The following is a 17,651-nucleotide window of genomic DNA, read 5'->3' on the forward strand; positions in this document are numbered from 1 at the left end:
TAAAATTCCAGACTTGCAAAAAGGAATATGGCTGTAGCCTTCTAGTTACCCTCCTGGAAGGCAACTGCCATTACCCGGTTTCTTGTGTGTATTAGAATTACCCTATACCAGCATTTTCCAACAGAACACAACCAGCTGGTCTCCATGGAGAGTTGGAGAATTTCCGGTGTGGAAAGTGCCCCCCCTCCACACACACACGCAGACACGTGTCAGAAGGGAAGTACCAAAGCGTGAGAGCAGTAGTGAGGAAAAACTGTTTTTTTCCTATGTGCAGGACATTTTGATACAAGTTTGTAAACTCTTTGACCCTTTTATCTTCAAAAGATGGAGTCTAACGACTCTGCCCTTCAATGTGGCCTCGATCTGGTGACTGACTTCTACTTGTGCTGTGTGGCAGAAGTAGTGCCCTGGGCTGCTGTGGCCGGGTCATAACAAGCATTACCCATCTCTCCTCAGAGCGTTCACTCTGGAGGGAGCCAACCGTCCTGATGTGAGGACAGCCCACCAGGTAGCACGTGGCCAGGCCCATACAGGGAGGAACTGAGGCCTGCCTCCAACAACCAGCACGACTTGCCCTCAGGTGAGTGGGTGAGCCACCTTGCAGGTGGATCCGCCAGCCTCACTCAAGCTTGCCGATGCCTGCAGCCCTGGCCAGTAGCTTCTTGAGAACCTCCTGAGTGCCCCAGAGGCCGGACTGCCAAAGCCACTGCTGAACTGTTGACTTACTACAACTCAGAGAATAGACGTTTCATTGTTATAGAGCATCAGATAACCAGATAGTAACTGGCTGGCATGGGGGTGGAGGCAGACAGACTGAGAGCCTCTGAGCTGGTGTATTAATTAGCAATGCCCAGGTCATGGTTGGGGACTTTTGCCCTGGGTGCCAAGTTTTCTTGCTCTCACGATATTTGCTATGCCAACAAACCTATAGATTTTTCCTGGGCACAAAATTCCTTGCCCCCTGTCATATAAAAGGGACACTAGCATCAAATTGCACAAATATAAATTAGAGTTTGGGGGTGGTCTACAAGCAGAATCACAACAGAACAGACCCAATCCGCAGGCTTTCAGAGAAGGGGGTTATGACAGACTTAGCTCGACTGGGAAGGCAGCAAGTACAAGGGTCTCTGATCATGGTTTCTTGCCAGCTCCCAGTTTATATCCAGTACTTTGATTAATCAACATCCTAGTGATAGAACATGAGCTGGCAGGGGGTGTCTGTCCTCAGGACTCAACAGTGTGAGCCAAGTGCCCAGCACTGCACCTGGCCCCTGCTGGTGCTCTGTATACGGCGGCAGCCATCATCCTCCCATCAGTGTGACTGTCATTGTTACTGGCCCTGATGGCAGCCCTGTATGTGCTTCTCTTTATCCCTATGTCCTAGAGTTGGGTAGCGGAACGGTTAAGACTTGAGAGTCTGACAGCCCCAGGTTAAATCCTATCTGGTTTTGGATGTGTGACCTTGGGCTGGTCACCTCCATTCCTTGAGCCTTGTTTTCCTTCTCTGTCAAATGGTGATTAAAATAATAATAATAATAATAATAATGCCCTGCTTCCATGGATTTCTGGGCAAAATGACACAAGACTGGAAAATGCCTGACCCAGGGCTTGTCCCCAGGTGAGCAAATCGCAAGTGGTGGTATCTGCTGCCGCCCATTATTATCACTGCTTGGGCTTGCGTTTCACACTCAGGATTGTGTGTTGGCTTGCTGAAGTCAGGGGGCAGAGAAAAAGGTGTTTTCCATTCTCATCAGGGAATTTAGGAGGTAACTTGGGCCAGCACACAGAGCACAGCCAGACCAGAGAACATTCCCACCAGCCTGCGAGGATGAGAGCGTTTGTTCATGAGCTTGTGGGCTCGGGGGAAGGAGGAGGCCCCACAGCGCCTGGGGGCTTCGTCATCCAGGCATCCTGGCGACCCCACAGGCCCTCGGAGGGCCCGGGGAGGGTCGTCAGTGAACCAGAGGGCACCAGGGCGCCTGGTATTGGTCTGGAAAGGTTACACCTCGAGGACAGCGCTCAGGCCCTCAGGCCCTCGGAGACTGCCTCTCCCGGGGGAGCGCGGTGAAGCCCCCCCGGAAGGATGAGCTTGTAGCCGCGCTCCCGCGTCTGTCGCCTGTGCCCTCGTGGTTTGTATAAAATGCACATCTTAATTTCTTAACATCTGGCCAGGATTGCTTATGAATATCACATGCGCGAATATGAGAAAATAACTATTTTATAAGCAACGCTGAGAAGCCAGTGTTAGCAAACATAACTCGCGGGCGGCCGGGGCGGCGGTCACTCTGTGGGCTGCTCCTCGGGCGCTTCGCTCTCCTCTCCTTCGGCGGCGGACTCCGTAGGGGCCTCCTTCTCGGCTGGGGCTGCGGGGGGCTCCCTGCGAGGAGAAGAGCGCGCCAGGGCTTTCCCTCCCGCCTCTGTCTCCTCGTTGGGTAAGGAGGTGAGGTCGCCCCGCCCTTTACCCTGCATCCTTGTTGAAGATCTCGTCCTCGTCGGAAGACTCCTTGTCGTGGAGCTTCCGGGCCATGTCTGTCTTGCGCGTGGCGTTGAGAGGTCTGTACATATCCCGCAGCCAGAGAGGCCACCTTAGCCAGAAAAAGCCCTCCTGGAAAAGGAGGGGAACCGTGAATCCCGCCTCTCCCCTGCCTCCTCCAGCCACACACCCCATCCTCAAACTGACCTGTGCCTCGCTGTCCGTGCACTTCCTGGGCGCATGTTGGAAAAAGCCCCTGGGGAAACACACACACAGTTAGAGGTCGGTGCTGCTTTTTTTCACGTCTCTCCCAGTGTTCGTCTCTGGTGTTACCGGGACAAAATGTGTACCTTGCTCCATAGAGCGAGCAAAATCAGCACAGACCTGGCATCCCGAGAACAACTCCGCATGTGCTGGGCTTCCCGCAGTTCCCCGTGTCTGTCCAAAAGGGACCCCGTGGCTCTGCAGACACCTTGCACCATTGCTTTGCATGGGACAAGGGCAGGGTTGTCAGCCCCAGCTACTGTCTTGGCCAAGCGCCCTGTGCAGTGAACAGACGCAGCGGTACTGGGCAGAAGCATTGTCTCCCTCCAGGAGTGTTTGACACCAGGCCCCTTGGACTGGGGCGCACATGCATCATTCCCTGGGGTGAGGGAGAAGGTGTTTCTGTTTTCATAGCTGCTTTATCCCCTGCCAATTGAATCATCAAGCAGTGCCGGAGTCCAAGAGCAAAGTGCCCTAGCTCAGAGATGTTCACACTGCTGGTGTCTGTCACTGCTGGGAGAGTGAGTTGTGAAACCAGTTAAAGGACAAGGCTAGCACCGAGACACAAGATACTCTATGCATACGAATGGAACAGAAAAAGCAGATTGCATTGTTTTAGCAACTGCTTATGTCTGTATAGTACGTGTGTACTGACTTCTGGTAGAAAATGTAGCTCGCAGCCTGAGCCCAGTATCCTCCAGGGAGAAGTCCCAGCTGCGAAGGAACCGTCCTCTTTCTGATAGTAGCAGTGTGACCATGGGGCAAGATATTGCCCCTTTCTCCTTCTGTTTCCTTGTTGTGAAAGGGAGAGACAAATTACAGTCTAAAGGTTTCTCCAGTTAAAGCTCTAAGAGGTTTAGGTAGGAGGAATGGGGGGGGGGGGGTCTGGTCTGAAAGCCAGCCGGTGAGAAAGAAGCTTCCCAGCCTCTTTAGGGAGACCCAGGCATTCTCCTTTCCAGCCGCCTTGCAGGAGACTAGCCCCTCCCCCCAGTACCGTGTAGCTGTCCCTAGCCCTCCTCCAGAGCCTGCAAGGTGACCTCTACACTGGCCAGATGCCCAGCAGCAGCAGGGGCAGCGCGGCCAGAGCCTCTTCCCAGCTCCTTTGTCCTGGAAGGACTGGTGGCAGCAGGTGCGCCCATGTTAGTGCTGTGTTACTAACTCAGCTTTGGCTGGGAGCCAGCTTTGCTGGAGTCAGGCAAAGCATTAGGGTACGTATGTGCTTCCTGCCTCTGGCAAGTTCTTTTTTATAAAATGAAGAGATAGAAATAGATGAGTTCTAAGTTCTCCTCTAGTTCTAAAATTCTGATTTAAAAATTACCAGACTGGTACTTACCTTGGAGATTTTTCTATGTCTTCCCCTGTTCCTGTCCTATGAGAGTAAATCTGTTTTGGAAGAAGACACAATCATTATTCTCCATCACAGCGACCACTGTCTTCACATCTTTCACATTCCTTTTTTTTTTTTTTTTTTTGACAGGCAGAGTTAGTGAGAGAGACAGAGAGAAAGGTCTTCCTTCCGTTGGTTCACCCCCCAAATGGCCACCACGGCCAGCGTGATGCGCCCATCCAAAGCCAGGAGCCAGATGCTTCCCCCTGGTCTCCCATGCGGGCGCAGGGACCAAGCACTTGGGCCATCCTCCACTGCTTTCCTGGGTCACAGCAGAGAGCTGTATTGGAAGAGGAGCAACTGGGACAGAATCTGGCGCCCCGACCGGGACTAGAACCCAGGGTGCCAGTGCTGCAGGCAGAGGATTAGCCTAGTAAGCCATGGCTCTGGCCTCACATTCCTTTAAGTCTCATCTACCCACTAAGATGAGAACGTTTTTGAGGACAGGAGTTCTATGCTGTTAATAGTTCTTTGACTCTTCCACAGCACCTAGCTTAGGGTCTTGCATGCATCTGGGACTTAATACATTTTATTGACTGCTTTAGATAACATGAAATAGATAATTCTCAATGAAACCTCTTAAAGGAGAAAAAGAAGCAAACAGCCTTAACTTGAGGAAGTACATGCCAGAAACCTAAACAATGGTGGTGTTTTAAAGTCAAGAACAAGAGTAGAATGCTGGGACTGGCACTCTGGCACAGTGGGTTAAAACCCTAGCCTGTGGCATTGGCATCCCATATGGGCACTGGTTTGAGTACCAGCTGCTCCACTTCCGATTCAACTCCCTGCTAATGTGCCTGGGAAAGCAGTGGAGGATGGCCCTATACTCACAAAGGAGACCTGGATGAAGCTCTTGGCTCCTGGCTTGTGACTGGCCCAGCTCCAGCCGTTATGGCTATTTGGGGAGTGAACCAGTGGATGGAAGACCTCTGTGCCACTACTTCTCTCTGTAAGTCAGTATTTCAAATAAATAAATCTTAAAAAAAAAAAGAAAGTAGAATGTTTATTATGACTGCTGCCATCCACCACTGTTGAGGAGGTCCTAATCAGTGCAATAAGAAAAAAATGGGATGTAAATATTGCAAAAGAAGAGGCAGAACTGTTATTATTTGCATGTGAAATGATGGACAAACTGAGAAGCCCAAGAGAACCAACTAAAATTTTGTTGGAAGTAACATGTAAGTTCAGAAAGGTAGCTAGATGCCCAGTCAAGAGATCACACACAGCAGTGGCTTTCCTGCACACCTCCAATAACGGGGGAATGCAAGAGGGGTCCCATTTGTAATGGCAACAGAAAGGTATGACGTATCTTAGAATAACCTTAACAAGAGAGTGTAAGATTTATGTGATGAAAACACTAAAGCTCTTCTGAAGACCATAAGGTATCATATTTCCAGGTTGTTATAAAGATGTCGGTTCTCAAATTGAATTCAATCTTATTAAAATCCCAAGACACTATTTTTTGGTGTTTTTTTTTGTTGTTGTTGATGTTTTACAAAAACTGACCAGCTACCATTCTGTGGGGAAAATATGCAACAATATCTATGAAATGTATGAAAAGATTAGAGAGCAGGAGCTTGCCCTACCAGAATACATAGCTCAAACTCTATCATAAAGCAACTGGAACAAGGTAGTGTCATACAGGTACCGGTACAGGAGAAGAGAATCAATGGGAGGAGCACAGAGTCCAGATAAAGATATTTTAGGTTGCCAAAGAATGAACTGTTCAATGAAAATTGTTTTAAAACAACTGGATGTTTATGTAGGGGGAGAAAAGTTGGATTCCCTACTTCATTATATTGAAAAAAAAATCCCAGGATTAAAAAAATGTAAGAATACAATGTTACTAAAATCCTAGAAGAAAATAGAAGATTTTCTTTAATCCATGAGATATCAAGACCCAGACCCCATCAGCAGTAGGGTGGACTGGAGGATGTGAGGATGTGGGCCAGAAACTCCCTTCCCAGCCCATGCCTTCCTTTCCACTGGGTTGTTAGTATTGTTCTTATTGCTTTAGAAAACTCTTTATAGCAAATATATTCATTGTTCCAAGGATTTTCATTGTATTTCTGTTTCTGATATTTCCTGGTGTGACTGTAAGGAGGGGATAGAGAACAGAAGTAACAAGGAAGGAGCGCGGACTGCAGTAGGGGAGATATCTGGGTTGTGTTAGTTTCCCATTGAGATTGAACTTGGTTGCCTTAATTTGAAAGAGGGGGATGACGGTATCTCCCTCACAGCACTGTTTTGAGGGTTAAGTCAGCAAGATACGGAAAATTCTTTGCCCCATGCTTGACGTACACAAATGCTGAGTTTGCTAACAGTGTCACAGACAAGATGGGCAAATCTTTGAAAGGTTTCTGCTGTGGCATCAGGCTTACAAAGCTCTTTTTCATGAGATTATTGAAAAAATATTGCGTTCATTTTATTCTCAATACTCTTTGAAGTTTTTTTCTATTTTATGTATATTGAAATATATTTAAGGTGAGAAGTAGTGATCTGCCATGAATTGCAACCCATCCCAAGTAGTTCAGAAGCTGGGCTATTATCATTTGTTCATTTTCTCCCATGGATCAGAGTTCTAGGAGGTGACATTTCAGAAACTTTAGGAACAGGGGCCAGCGTTGTTGTACAGCAGGGTTTCGAGTCCTGGCTGCTCCACCTTCCATCCTAACGCACCTGGACAGCAGCTCACGTGCTTGGGCCCCTGGACCCACTTGGTAGACCCAAATGGAGTTCTGGGATCCTGGCTTCAGCCTGGCCCAGCCTCAGCCATTTTGGCCATTTGGGGACTGAACAAGCAGATGGAAAATCTATTTCTTCCTCTCTCTGTCACTGTACCTTTCAAATAAATCTCGGGAGAAAAAAAAAAAAAGGTCTAGGAACACATGAGTGTGAGTATTGCTGGACTCTGTACACTACTTCAAATAAATATTAGGTTGCATTGTTCCTCACAGTGGACCCGCCTCTTGTCCTTTGAACACTATTATTGTTTGTTACAAGTGAACACTGCATGCTGCCTGTCCCCACAAAACTTCTTGTCTAAATGGGGAGAGGACCAATAAGAACATAAATGAATACAGATAGAAGTAAGCTGAAACTATACATTTAAATTCAAAGCAGTGTAGGACTTCATTGAAATTTCCAAACAGCCAAAGGCCACTGTCACCTGGAGATGCCCAGGGCACTTTGTGCAATGGCCAGTGAGTGTCTTCACCAAGACCTTGGCAGCTGACTATGTGAGTCCCCACCTCTTGGGTGCAGAAATCAGTCTGTTTTGACACTTGAATGAAAAGCAGACTCCAGGTTATGACTTGACAGAACATCTGCGTCCACATGACCAGGGAACTGCCTCTGCAGACGCAGGCCGCCATGGCAGCCTTGTGCACGATCAGAGGAGAGAATGCAAAGGGTCAGCGGAATCTAATAGAAAGGGCTGAGGGGCTGGATTCGTCCATCTCGCCACTGGGCTGACTCCACATCTTTTGCCTGGGGCTCTCCCCCTGCCCTTGTGCACTGTTAGCATGGGCACTGCCCGCCTGGTCTCCTCCTCATCTCTTCTATGCTCCTGTCACTCACCAGCCCTCCTGTGTTAGGCATGTCTCCTTTAGATATGGTAGGACACTCAGGTGTCACTGGAGGCTGATAGACAGGGAAGCCCTTTGGTCCTTACAGGCTTTGGCTGAGCTCCATTGTGTGTTGACCTTGGTGTTTGACTTTTTAAAAATTTCCACATTTTTAAGTTTTTGGGGAAGGGGAAATGCCTCTCTCTGGCTTCACAGAAAGGTGACAGATCTCACAGAGGGACTAGGCCCTAGAGGACTGCAGTATTCAAAGAGGGCAGTGAAATAAGAATTTTAAATGGGCAGAGGCACGGGTGAAAGTAGCAATGGGTATGGTGTGACTGGGGTATGGCAAGGGGCTGCCATCACAGTAGAGACAGTAAATAAGGTAAATTAGGTTGGATGGGCAGAGTCGAGTCAGGATTAAACCACTCTTTCAATATTCAAGCACTCGCTTGTTGGGAAAAGTAATATACCATTATATAATTGAAAAAAAGGTAGCTCCAGGAATGGGATGTGCTAAATATAACACACCTTAGAGTATGATGCAGGATTCAACTGCAGTGCATTAACTGACCCTAATCTGACAATGCTTCTACATTGGAGCAGTAGGATACTATATGAATCTAATGTCTCTACAAGATAATACTTCTGTGTTCTGGTAGTGTCCTGAGGACAGTGACAGTTCCTGGAGGGAAGAGATTATACATCTCTCATCATTTCAGCAATGAGGAAAGAAATCAGGGTAGAAAATAGGGAGTTATGGTTACATTAAGTCATTGACATAGTTTTGGAATGGAGAAATTTGCCATCATATTAACTCTAGCCTTGGTTTTTTGTTGTTGTTGTTGTTTATTTTTAAGATTTATTTATTTGGAAGGCAGAGTGACAGGGTTGGGGAGGGGGAAGGTCTTCCATCCAGTGGTTCACTCCCCAAATGGCTGCAATAGCTAGGGCTGGGCCAGGCCAAAGCTAGAAGTCAAGAACTTTCCAGGTCTCCCACATGGGTGGCAGGAACTCAAGTATTTGGGCCATCACCTGATGCTTTCCCAGAAGCATTAGCAGGAAGCTGGATTGGAAGCAGAGTAGCCAGGACTTGAGCCAGCACACTGACATAGATGCAGGCATCCCAACAGTGACTTAACCCACTGTACCATAGTGCCTGCCCCAACTCTGGCCACTTTAAACTTCTCAGAATTGTCTGATGGCTTGTTACCTTGGTTCTGATTGTATAGAGATCTCCCAGGAGTGAGGTCCCTTTAGAAATCTCTGGAGTGTACATTTTAATAAAAGAACAAAGCGTGACTCAGTTTTAGTGGCTGAAAAGGAATGTGTAGTAAAAGTATGTGGGTAAGTGGCTTTGATTTTCAGTTTGCAGATTCTGTCTATTGTAAAGATGGGATGTACTCTGAAAACCTGAATTAATTGTTACTCTTACCTCAATAAAACAGAAAATTATAATCAAAATCATCACTATTGAAGTCACAGATAGTACCAAGATGAGTTTGTTGTTATAGCCATATCCTGGAACTTCTTTTGTGAGCTGGCAAAAAAAAAAAAATTTAAAAAGACAAAATTTAGAGAGAGAAAGTATAAATACTAACTATTCAAAATCCCATTCTTCCAAGTAAGTGGCTTAAAGGGTCTTAAAGACCATACAAACTAATGTGTTACATAAACTTATTACACATTCTCTTCTACAGTTTGTTAATCTTTTGTGTTAGATCTGTTTCATTCTCTAAAGGAACAATGTGGGAAATCGTTGTCTTGGCCACAGTTGTGTGCCCAAGACAGGTAAGGACCAGGAGCCCCTGGGCTTCCTGCTTGGGCGCTTTACTGACATGTCCTAAATGGGCAGAAAGTCTGGGTCTCACGTCTCAGGTTGTCCTCACCTCACTTGAGTCCGGCCCCTTCTGTTCACTCTGGGCTTCTGTACTCTCGTTGAGGTAGTTCTCAGTTTTCCATTGGTCCGTATCCCATTCTGCCTTGGCCACCTTTACCTCCTGCTGCTCACTGAGAAGCTTCATCAGGAGGCCTGTCCTGGAGATGAGCTTGGCACAGGCCAGTTGCACATGGGTCTCCGAGCAGTCCATTTTCAGAGTCCGGATAACATGAGAAATGAGCTTTCTCACGTCGTTGTTGGGGATGAGGGAGTGGAGTCGCTGGTTGAGCTGAATTTCAAACTCATCCCCCGGGGACGACAGGGAGGGGTAGGTGAAGCCTGCGGGAGTGGAGGGAGCATCAGTGCTCATGTTGGGGTACTCCCGTTGCGTCTCATTGGTGTGCTTAGTGGTCAGCATTGAGCTGAGTGCAGTCCCAGCAGAACCTGCAGCCAGAGGATTCTCCTGGGTTGTGTTGGCAGGGAGCGTTTCTTCCAGCTCAACCATGTTTTCTACCAAAGTGTTTCCTTCCAAATCGCTTCCCATAGAATGGTTTTCTTCAGTTACATTTTCCAAGACAATCTCTTCCAGAGCGGGACTTCGCTGAGAAGTCAGGTCTCCCGGGGACAAGAAGGCCTCTCGGGAAGGGGAGCTTATGAGACTCCGCAACGCAAGGGAGGGAGGCCTCTTTACAGACACCTGTGCGTTGAGGGGATTTTTCCTTCTGAACTTCTGACTCAGTTCAGCCTTGGGGGTTCTGAGGACCAGATGAGAAAGCATTTTATGAAAGCGGTAATGTGGTCTAGAATGTAAGATTGGTTTCACTGCCTCCATCTTTTTCACTCTAGCATTTGCATCTTCTAAAACAGACAAGGTGTAGGTTAAGTCTTTTCCTTTGTTGTTGAACTCAGGGAGAGGTTTTACAAGGGAGACAGCAGAAGACCTGCCCATGATGTGTGCCTTCAGGACAGGGGAGGCCACGGCCTCGTGTTCCTTTGTGAGCGAGGGCTCAGTGTGGAGGGAGTTTCCCACCTCCTGTCTGGGCCTCTGCACCGCATGGTTAAGCTCCTCCAGCTCTCCAGGGCCTGCCCTCCCCAGCCCACCTTCAGCGAAGCTCTCCACGAGGGGCCCTGTGCTCTGTCTCCTGATGCTCTGCTTTCTCCTCTCCTGGTGGTGCCTTTTCCGTAAGCCCTTTAGCCCCTTGATGACTTTTTGCACTCTCTGCAGCCTTCGCCCTCCACTGGGAGTGGTCACCAGGCTGTTCTGCTGTGATTGGGCAGTTTCCAGTTTCTTTAGGAAGGTTTGGTGTTTAAATTTGGGACCTAACAGGATGGGCTGCATAAGCATGGCGGCTTTTCCTCTCCTTTTAACCTCATCAATTTTTTCTTTAATTTTTGTATCTAATAATTTTTGCAGAAAATAGAGCTTCCTCAATTTACTTTTGTAAGTTTTAAGAGAGGGGCTCCTTTTATTGGTTTTCAGGTAACCCAAATGTTTATCTCTATCACGTACTTTTGAAAAAAGCGGTCTAATGAATGGTAATAACGTTGATTCTGCATCTTCTAGATTGCCCTCTGACAAATAAGGCAATATATAATTTAGTGCACTCATAACATCACTCTCATCATTAAAGTCTGGCTGCTCTTTCATGGAGCCTGGAACATCGAGCTTGCTTTTATCTGAAATTTCCTCCTCTGGCTCAATAATCAGCTCCGTGCTGGTGTTCTTCCTCCGGGCTTGCAGTGCCTTTAGGAATGCTCCTTTTGGATTCCGTATAGTTGCTTCCTCAACTGTTAACAACAAGAGAATGCTTTTGATACCAGGAGACTGATGGGACAGCTTTTTGTGAGTCTGCAGTCATGCAACCCATCAATGAAATCAGGAGTCCCCAATATTTGGGTGAGAGAGAAAATAAACCCAAACTGAAGCCTATGAAATGGCAACACCAGGAGAAGGAAAGTCTTTTGAAAGAGTGGCCCTCAGAGCAGGCTCCGTGGCTCAACAGGCTAATCCTCCGCCTTGCGGCGCCGGCACACCGGGTTCTAGTCCCAGTCGGGGCGCTGGATTCTGTCCCGGTTGCCCCCCTTCCAGGCCAGCTCTCTGCTGTGGCCAGGAAGTGCAGTGGAGGATGGCCCAAGTGCTTGGGCCCTGCACCCCATGGGAGACCAGGAGAAGCACCTGGCTCCTGCCATCGGATCAGCGCGGTGCGCCGGCCGCGGCAGCCATTAGGGGGTGAACCAACGGCAAAAGGAAGACCTTTCTCTCTGTCTCTCTCTCTCTCACTATCCACTCTGCCTGTCAAAAAGAAGGAAAAAAGAAAAAGATCCTAAAAAAAGAAAGAGTGGCCCTCAGCAGAGTCCGCAGTGTGAAAAGCAGTGACTGTGTTTAGGATTATTCCATTGGTCCCCAGTGGCCGAGTGCCCAGTACCCAGTAAAAGCCCAAGGCTGGGAGACAGACAGTTCCCATGCTGCTGGGCCCTCTGCGGCTCTGCCCACCTCACAGTCGCGTTCTCCACTGTCCTGTCTCAGGTACCGAGGAAGCACCAGGCTCCCTCTCACCGGCTTCCAGTGACCTTGTGTTCTTGCTGCCATCAACAGGTGACCACAGTGAGAGACAGTCACGTGAGCGAAGCTGGGGAACAGGGGCCCTCCTCCTCACCCGGATGTGTCCTTTTCCACTGATGTACCAGTTCCTTCACTTGGCCCTTGTTCCTGTGTTTCCCAGCCCCCATCACAGAAGGCTCCACATGGAGAAAAACGCCACACCCATCCTGGCTCTTTCTTTGTCTGAGCAGGGATCTGGGGTGTAGGTAAAGAGATTTGTAGGTTGCAGGTGGTATGCCTATGTAGAATATTCAGTGAATCTAGGGAATGATAGCAATGTCTGGGTAAACATTATTCAAGGTCCTAAAATATAGAAGGGAAAAAGCTGCTTTCCCAGATGCCTGCTTTGCTTTCATTTATAGTATTTCCAGCTCTACTTAGGGAACCATCCAGCACTTCCAAGTGCAGGAAGCCGTTGTGTGGCTGGGTTTCTTTTCCAGACCTTGTAGTGAGTGTGCGAGGATAAGGTGAGAATCATGAAAACGTGTTGTGGGGCAGGTAGAGAGCCAGAGGAGAGGAGCTGAGGCTTCGCAGTGCTGCCCTGCTGCGTCCCAGCACAGTCACCACAAGGCAGGTCTGGCTGACCTGCTGTGCCACCTGCAGAAGCCCTGGCCAGCTGGTGCACTAGCCATAGCCAGCCCTCCACACAACGGCCCAGCCTGCACCATCCAGACCCCTTTCTGTGCACTGCCCAAACCTGCCTTCTGTATAGCAAAAACCACAGATTCCACAACGTTGCAAACTTAGAAGAAGCACTAGCTGGAAATATCCAATATGGCCTCCGATGACCTTTAGGTCATTATAATAAAATTAACCATGGCCAGCCCTGGCACTCCCGTCATGCACCTGATGTCATGATACTTCTAGGATTTCCAAAAAATGGGCACAGAAATGGGTAGTACTCAAGCTCCACCCTCTCTGAATATTCAACTAGGCCCCTCCCCAGACACCATCCCTTACACCTCCCAGTAGTATAAAAGGATGACCCAAGGCTTAACAGGCTAATCCTCCGCCTTGCGGCGCCGGCACACCAGGTTCTAGTCCCGGTCAGGGCATCGATCCTGTCCCGGTTGCCCCTCTTCCAGGCCAGCTCTCTGCTGTGGCCAGGGAGTGCAGTGGAGGATGGCCCAAGTGCTTGGGCCCTGCACCCCATGGGAGACCAGGAGAAGCACCTTGCTCCTGCCATCGGAACAGCGCGGTGTGCCGGCCGCAGCGCGCCTACTGCGGCGGCCGTTGGAGGGTGAACCAACGGCAAAAAGGAAGACCTTTCTCTCTGTCTCCCTCTACTGTCCACTCTGCCTGTCCAAAAAAAAAAAAAAAAAAAAAAAAGATTTAAAAAAAAAAAAAAAAAAAAAAAAAGGATGACCCAAACCTTGGGGATTCATTCTCACATTTGCTCTCTCTCTCTTGCTGGCATTTATTTCTTGAGTGTATATTTACCCTCTGTTTAAAATAAATCTTGTTTTCCTGCTCACCTTTATCGACATTTCTTCCTTGAATTCCTTCTTGCCATTGAGAGAACCCTGGACTAAGCCTAGCTAGAGGTTATACCCACAACACACACAGAACATGTGGCTCGTGGAAAACCCAAATTTGAGGAGAGAAGACCTGGGTGCCAGGCTCTGACACTTAACACCTGTGGTCATGTTTTCCCTCCTCTGTAAAAGCAGGTTAAAAATGATTGTTCTGTCAACCTCTTGAGGAAAAGGGAGTAGTAATATAATAGGTGGAGAACTATTCTGTAAAGTAAGCAACACTGTACACGTACACCATTAGTACTGTGCTAATGCCCCAAGTAAAAGATCTGTATTCAAGCTATCTGGAGAAAAAAGCAGTCACATTTTGGAAGTCATAAAGCTAGTGGTAATAACCCTCATATACAGAAAAACACTTAAAAGCACCTGGGTGTTCTGCAGATAGAAAAGCTTTTGAGACTCAGAGCAGGTTCAGAGTTGAACAGTCTCCAAATGGAAGGGCCTTCCACTCCCTCAGAGGAGCCAGGCAGCCGTTTCTGGATATGGAACCAGAAACTCCAGGCTCTAAATAAACAGCATCACTGTACTCTTTTATACAATTGTAGAAGCGAACAAAGCGAAACTGGTCCACACCTGTCCTATAAGGCAGAGGCACTTGAAGTCTAACACACATAAAGTCAGTTTACACACTGCGTTACAGGGCACGCATGAGTTATCATTAGGAGCAAAGCACCAAGCTAAGAGCACAGCACACTGTGTGGCCATCAGTGTTACTCCCTTTCCCTTTGGTTGCTTTCTCATGGTCCTTTATGTATATGAAACAGTTATATCATCAAATTTTGTAATAGTAACTAAGAACCTGACTTTCAGCAGGGGAGTAGTCCAGAAATCTATGGAGTCTAACTCTGAATGAATGAATAAAAATAAAGCAATTCACTATTACCTTAAACATTCATCCTCAATTTAAAAATAAATTAATGAGAATTTATCAGTTTAAACTCACGACAGTGTGTGGTGTTTGTCAGACACGCAGTGTCACAATGCAGCTTGACTGTCTTGCAGACAACCTCAATGTTATTTTTAAATTGGCAGAGGCAGCAGGCCATATGGCTAGGTAAGATCCTGTAAACGGAAACACAGAGAATTAAGGTAGTCATTAAAGGGTTACTAGAGAGGTCAAAGAGGCAGACCAAGGCTGTGAGGAAGGAGTTCCTGAGGTATATGGCCAGGACAACTGGGTAGGACCTGATAGCCAAGGGCTGCTCTTAAATATTGCAAATTTAGGAAGGAGGCCACGGTGCCCAACAGAAAGGTAAAGCATGGCAGTGGGTGTGGTATGCCCAGAATAAAGGTGACAGGGATTGGAATTGGGTGCCATTGATCTGTAGTTTCACTCAGGAGTATCTCCTCCCAACTGAAAAGTCTCACTTTTGGATGGGAGTGTACAGGATGATGGCAGATTTCTCAGTGTCTAAATAAAACCCAACCTCTGGAGTCCCTTTCTCAATTGCCATTGGCATTATTCAATATTAGAAATTACTCTGGGCACAGAAAAAGACTGACCATAGGAATCCTGGAAAAGATGTGGAGAAAAAGGACCTCTTGGGCACTGTTGGTAGGAGTGAAAATAGTTTAACAGGGGCAGGCGTTTGGCCCAGTATTGCAGATTCTGCTTGGGATGCCTATGTCTCATATTGGAGTCCCTGGGTTCTAGTTCTGGCTCCATTTCCAATTCCATCTTCTTACAGTGCACACCCTGAGAGAAGACAGGTGGTGGCTCAGGTACTTGGGCCTCTGCCACCCATGTGAGAGACCTAGATTGAGTTCTGGGTTCTTGGCTTCTGCCTGTTCCAGCCTTAGCTGTTGCAGGCATTTGGAGACCAGCTAACATGGAAGGCCTCTGTTTCTCTGTCTCTGAGTTACAGGGAGATGGGAAGAGACAGAGAGAAAGATCTTCCATCCACTGGTTCACTCTCCAAGTGGCAGCAATGGCTGGGGCTGGGCCAGGCCAAAGCCAGAACTCTGAAACTCCATCTGGGTCTCCTACAGGGAAGGCAGGGCCCAAGCATTTTGGCCATATTTTGCTGCTTTCCCAAGCACATTAGTAGAGAGCTGGACTGGAAGCAGAACAGCCAGGACTCCACTGGTGCTCATATGGGATGCTGACAATTCAGGCAGCTTAACTGCTGCACCGCAGTGCTGACCCCTTAAACATTTTTTAGATGAAAGTATTTTAACAGTATCTTAAAAACTTAAATATATACTTAGCATATGTTCTTGCCATTCTATTTCTTGGAATTTACCCAAGAGAAATAGAAGTATATGTCCATACAAAGACTACACTATTCACAGCTGTTTTTTCAAATGTTTATTTGAGAGGCAGAGAGACAGCAAAGATCTCTTTTCTACTGGTTCACTTTCCAAATACTTGCAACAGTTGGGACTAGCTCAGGCCAAAACCATGAGCTTGGAACTCCATATGGGTCTCTCACATGGGTGGTAGGGACCCAAGCACTTGAGCCATCACCTGCTCCCTCCAAGGGTGCCTGTTAGCAGAAAGCCTGAGTCGTTAGTGGAGCTGGGACTGGAATCCTGACACTCTGACGTGGGATGTAGTGGTCTCAAGTGGTAGCTTAATTGCTATACCAAATGTCTGCTTTCATAGCAATTTCATTTGTGCTAGCCAAAAATTGGAATGACCTAAATGTCCACCAACAGTTGAATTATAAATTATGGTATATTCATGTAATTAAGTATTGTTCACCAATAAAAAGATATTAATGATTGGTATATACGACAACATGAATGTCATATCATGTTGAATAAAAGAACCTGGTTAGAAAAGCATGCATACTCTACGGTTCCATTTATATAAAATTCTAGAAAATGCAAATTAACCTATAATAACAGGAAGAAAATTAACGTTACATGGGGGTTGGGGAGACCAAGGAAGGGTGGGAGGGGGAAGGATTACAAAGAAACATGAGGAAATGATGTTGGGTTGGTAGACATTTTTATTTTGGTGGCTTCATGGTGTGCACATATATCAACCACAGATTATTCAGTGTATGTCAATTATACCTTCATCTCTGGAACTGCTTTGGAAGGAGGGAGAGAGGGACAGAAGAAGGAAAATTAGCAATTGAATCCATGTGAAGGGTATATGGGTGCCCACTATACCATTCTTTCATCTTTCTGCTATGTTTGAGATTTTTCAAAATGAAAATTTGGCAAAAAAGAAAACCAAGCTTAATTGACTAGCCTATTTATTATAGTAACTAAAGTTGAGTCCTCAAGGTTATCCTTAAGAAGTATAGCTTGGTGATTAGGAATACAGATTCCATATCCAGACTAGGCTCAAATATTACCTCTACTCACAATGTGACCTTGGGAAAACTGCTTAAACTCTGTTCCTCAACCACCTCATTTTTTAAAAGAAAGCTTTTATTTAATAAATATAAATTTCATAGGTACAACTTTTGTAATACAGCAGTTCTTCCCCTATACCCGCCCTCCCACCCCCAAACTGTCCCATCTCCTACTCCCTCTCCCATCCCATTCTTCATTAAGACTCATTTTTAATTACCTTTGTATGCAGAAGAGCAACTCTATACTAAGTAAAGATTTCCAGTTTGCACCCACACAGACACAAAAAAGTATAAAGTACTGTTTAAGTATAAAGTACTGTTTGAAGACAATTTTTACTGTTAATTCGCATAGTACAACTCATTAAGGACAGCAGTCCTATATGGGGAGCAAGTGCACAGTGACTCCTGTTATTGATTTAACAATTGACACACTTATTTATGACGTCAGTGATCACCCGAGGCTCTTGTCATGAACTGCCAAGACTATGGAAGCCTTTTGAGTTCACAAACTCTGTCAGTATTTAGACAGGGCCATAGGCAAAGTGGAAGCTCTCTCCTCCCCTCAGAGAAAAGTATATCCTCCTTTGATGACCCCTTCTTTCCACTGGGATCTCACTCACAGAGATCCTTTGTGTAG

The 17,651-nt window shown here is 46.9% G+C and overlaps 1 protein-coding gene across 1 annotated transcript in view; it reads right to left on the reverse strand.

Annotated features, from left to right (window-relative positions):
• Positions 1-2,280: 2,280 nt before the first annotated feature.
• Positions 2,281-17,651, reverse strand: part of LRRC37A3 (leucine rich repeat containing 37 member A3) — a 55,112-nt gene continuing 39,741 nt past the window's right edge. The window contains exons 6-12 of the mRNA XM_062216346.1: positions 14,650-14,768; positions 11,080-11,357; positions 9,580-10,830; positions 9,126-9,230; positions 4,071-4,120; positions 2,463-2,585; positions 2,281-2,377 (exon numbers count right to left, since the gene is read on the reverse strand). Of these exons, the coding sequence (XP_062072330.1) occupies positions 2,281-2,377; positions 2,463-2,585; positions 4,071-4,120; positions 9,126-9,230; positions 9,580-10,830; positions 11,080-11,357; positions 14,650-14,768 (2,023 nt within the window). The remainder of the gene's footprint in view (positions 2,378-2,462; positions 2,586-4,070; positions 4,121-9,125; positions 9,231-9,579; positions 10,831-11,079; positions 11,358-14,649; positions 14,769-17,651) is intronic.

The sequence above is a fragment of the Lepus europaeus genome, chromosome 18 (genome assembly GCF_033115175.1).
Source record: "Lepus europaeus isolate LE1 chromosome 18, mLepTim1.pri, whole genome shotgun sequence".
Taxonomy (NCBI): Eukaryota; Metazoa; Chordata; class Mammalia; order Lagomorpha; family Leporidae; genus Lepus; species Lepus europaeus.